General features: G+C 61.6%; 1 protein-coding gene across 1 annotated transcript in view; it reads right to left on the bottom strand.

Annotated features, from left to right (window-relative positions):
- Positions 1–737: 737 nt before the first annotated feature.
- MNEG_11542 (hypothetical protein) overlaps positions 738–3,192 on the bottom strand; it is a gene marked incomplete at both ends in the record, with an annotated part of 4,325 nt that continues 1,870 nt past the window's right edge. The window contains 7 exons of the mRNA XM_014039987.1: positions 738–760; positions 900–1,034; positions 1,281–1,444; positions 1,917–1,996; positions 2,353–2,496; positions 2,799–2,886; positions 3,025–3,113. Coding sequence (XP_013895441.1) covers positions 738–760; positions 900–1,034; positions 1,281–1,444; positions 1,917–1,996; positions 2,353–2,496; positions 2,799–2,886; positions 3,025–3,113 — 723 coding nt within the window. The remainder of the gene's footprint in view (positions 761–899; positions 1,035–1,280; positions 1,445–1,916; positions 1,997–2,352; positions 2,497–2,798; positions 2,887–3,024; positions 3,114–3,192) is intronic.

The raw sequence follows: 3,192 nt of genomic DNA, 5'->3' as shown, positions 1-3,192 counted from the left end.
CCCCCCTACTCACGTCTGCGTACTCCCTCATGACCTGCTCCGCGTCCTCTTTGCCCACCAACTCCGCGGCCAGCAGCGCGTTGGCCAGCTGCGCGCAGTTCCACTGGCAGATCTCGGGCTGGTTCCTGCGCGGCGTACGGTGAGGCATCCCGCATCGTTGCATGCATTAGGGCATGCCGCATGGTGACATGCATTGGGGCATGCCGCATGGCTGTGTATACCATGGAATGCTGCATGCCTGTGTACAAAAAGGGTTGTGCGAAGCAACGTGACGAGGGGATCCTGATGACGAGGGAAGGGAGGCAAATCAGAGGGTGTGTGCGCCAGTGATGTCAACAGCCGGTGAGCCGCGGGAGGCCGGCCGTGGTGGTTTGGGGGCCGCGCCGCCCCTGCGAGGCGCCCCTGAGCCCTGCATGCTGGCTCACCTGTAGCAGTAGCGGCGGCCGCTCTGGACATCGGTCAGGTTTGGGGTCCAGAAGGGGTCAAACTTGTCCAGGAAGCCGAAGGGCCCGTAGTCTGACATTCGGGAGGCACCATGGGTGTGTTTGTATGGGTGTGCGTATGCGCGGGGTGCGGTCAGAAGGGGGGAGGGTGCGAGTGGCGATGGGAGGCAGAGGGTGGGCAGCTGGTTCGGGCGACGAGAGAAGCCGGAACGTGTGAAGCGAGGATGTGGCGGCACATGGATGGCGTGCTGGGGTCACTGCTAAGCCTTCAAGTGCGGGCGAGCATGTACACACTCACAAAATCCAGTCAGTGAGACCTGAGGTGAGCACAATACAGGTCGTGGAGTTCACCTACAACAAACCATCTCGTAAACCCTCTGACCCTGCACCCAGCACCAACTCCGCAAAGCTTTCGTAAACAGCCCCTCATCCCGCACCCCGACCGCCGCGCCCCACCTATGGTGACCCCCAGGATGCTCATGTTGTCGGTGTTGAGCACGCCGTGCACAAACCCGACGCCCTGCCACGCCGCCGCCAGCCGCGCAGTGCGCAGCGTCACCTCCCTCAGCCAGGCCAGGTACTTGCCCTCCCCTACAAGGGGAGAGGGGGCCACAAGCGTGCGCACATGCGCTGTTGTTTGTTTGTTCAATGAAGAACAGCCAGAATGGCACGCGTGGTGCTGCGCAACAGAATTGCTCAAGGGGCAAGCCAAAAAAATTTAACTTACGAGAGTCGCCCATACGTCAGCCGCCGCCAGTGCAAAGCGCATGCTCTCGAACCACGATACAACGCCCAGTCAAACTGACTGATTCAAAAGCGACCTGCAGAATTCCGCACCGTCATGCTCCTTTTCTATGTCGGGGAAGTGGTGGCGAATCACGTAGTCAGCGGTCTGCCGCACCAGGCCGTGCTCCTCAGGGCCGCGCGAGACGGGCAGCTGGAAGGTGCCAAAGCGGACAAACGACGGAGAGACGCGGCACACAACAGCCCCCGGCTCAAACCTGTGCGTTAGAGAGAGAGGGAGAGAGAGAATGTGTGTGTGTGTGTGCGCGTGTCGAGGGAGGGACGGCATGCGTGAGCGTATGCGTGTGTGTATGCATGCGCACATGCGTGGATTACGTTGCGGAGATGAAAGGAAAGGCCCATCCCAATCGTCAAGCCCAGTGCAGGCGCCGCAGAAGCTCTGCAAAAAGTACAGGCTGCGGCCGACCGGGTGGCCGTAAGACACCCTTGAAGACACTGCCTGACTGGTGACATCAGCATGCACTGCCCGCAGTCTCTGTGGCGATCAGAGGTCTGATGAACGCCCTGGAAAGCAAACCTTCCACTGCATAATCCGTCCACGGCGCAAATCAGAACCACAACGCGGAAAACTTTTCATTTATCTCCCCAAACCTCATCATTCCTTCCGTCCAATTGTGGCATCGACTCGGAAGTTGCAATCCCCCTCTAACCTATGAAAATCCCGCTCACTTGACGTCGCCGTTGTAGAACATGTCGCGCATCACCTTGTCGCCCGTGTTGACCAGGCTCAGGGCGCGCGTGGTGGGCACCTGGGAGAGCCAGAACAAGGCGAACAGGCTGGGGGCGTGGGAACGCCGTGGGCGTCCTACACACCAATCAGAAACAGAACAGGGCGGCCCGGCGGCGGCGCAGCAGGTGCGCAGCATGCCTGGAAAGGCAACCACCCAATTTGCATCGCTAGGCCGCAAGTGACAGCCTCGCTGGCTCATGCATGGCGGTGCCTCTCCTACCACTGCACGGCTCAGGCGTCTGGGCACACAAGCTGATGCCGCACCCCAAACTTGGTTTGGTGCTGATGCACACACTCAGCACGCGCAGCGACAAGACGCCACGCAAGACAAAGAGGCGGCCCAAGGCATCCCATTGGACACACGGCATGACGCACCCCGAGGGCGGCCATAGCCTCTGAGCAGACAAACTCCCGCAGGCTCGAGCGCAGCACGGCGCGGCCGTCGGCGCGGCGGCTGTAGGGGGTGCGCCCGGCGCCCTTGAGCTGCAGCTCCCATCGCTGGCCGCGTGAGTTGACCACCTGGATGACATGTTTGCGTACGCACTATGAGTGTGTTTTCAAGTTCGAGCCTTTCTGTGTGCTTGTGCGTGTTTGTGAGTATGTGCGTGTATGTGTGTGTGCGTGCGTGCATGCGTGCGCGCGCGCTCCCGTGTTTGTGTGTGTGTGTACGCGCGCGCGCACGAGCATGTACACGCGCGCGCGCGCGAGAGCAAGCGCGCGCGTGTACATGCGAGTGGGCACGTGCGCACGCCCTGCCAAGTGGCAGCCTGGCAAGTCCGATTTTGGGACTGAATACGCCTGCACCCCCTCCCTCCACGCACCTCGCCCAGGGTGATGGCGCGGCCGTCACCCAGCTGCCCGGCCCACTGCCCGAACTGATGGCCACCATAGCACTGGGCGTATGGCTCACTGCATTGCAGCGAAGACGGGGTTGGGTGGGTGCGCTGATAGCAATGCGACAGACAGCCACATGAGCCACCGCGTTTCGGAGTCGCAGCTATCCTGCCACCATGAAAACCAGCCCGTGCCCCAACCCCCCGTGCGCACCTGCCGGGCAGTGGCGCTGCGCCGGCCATGAGCAGCGCAAATTCGGGCCTCTCGCACTCTGAAGGGTCCAGGTCAAGCAGCTCTGCCACCTGCAGGGGGTGCAATGCATGTAGTACGCTCAGGGACCACCAGATGAGTGAAAGTTTGTGTGTGTGTGTGTGTGTGGGG

Source organism: Monoraphidium neglectum, assembly GCF_000611645.1.
Source record: "Monoraphidium neglectum strain SAG 48.87 unplaced genomic scaffold scaffold02793, whole genome shotgun sequence".
Classification (NCBI taxonomy): Eukaryota; Viridiplantae; Chlorophyta; class Chlorophyceae; order Sphaeropleales; family Selenastraceae; genus Monoraphidium; species Monoraphidium neglectum.
This window is presented reverse-complemented; position numbering and strand designations above follow the sequence as displayed.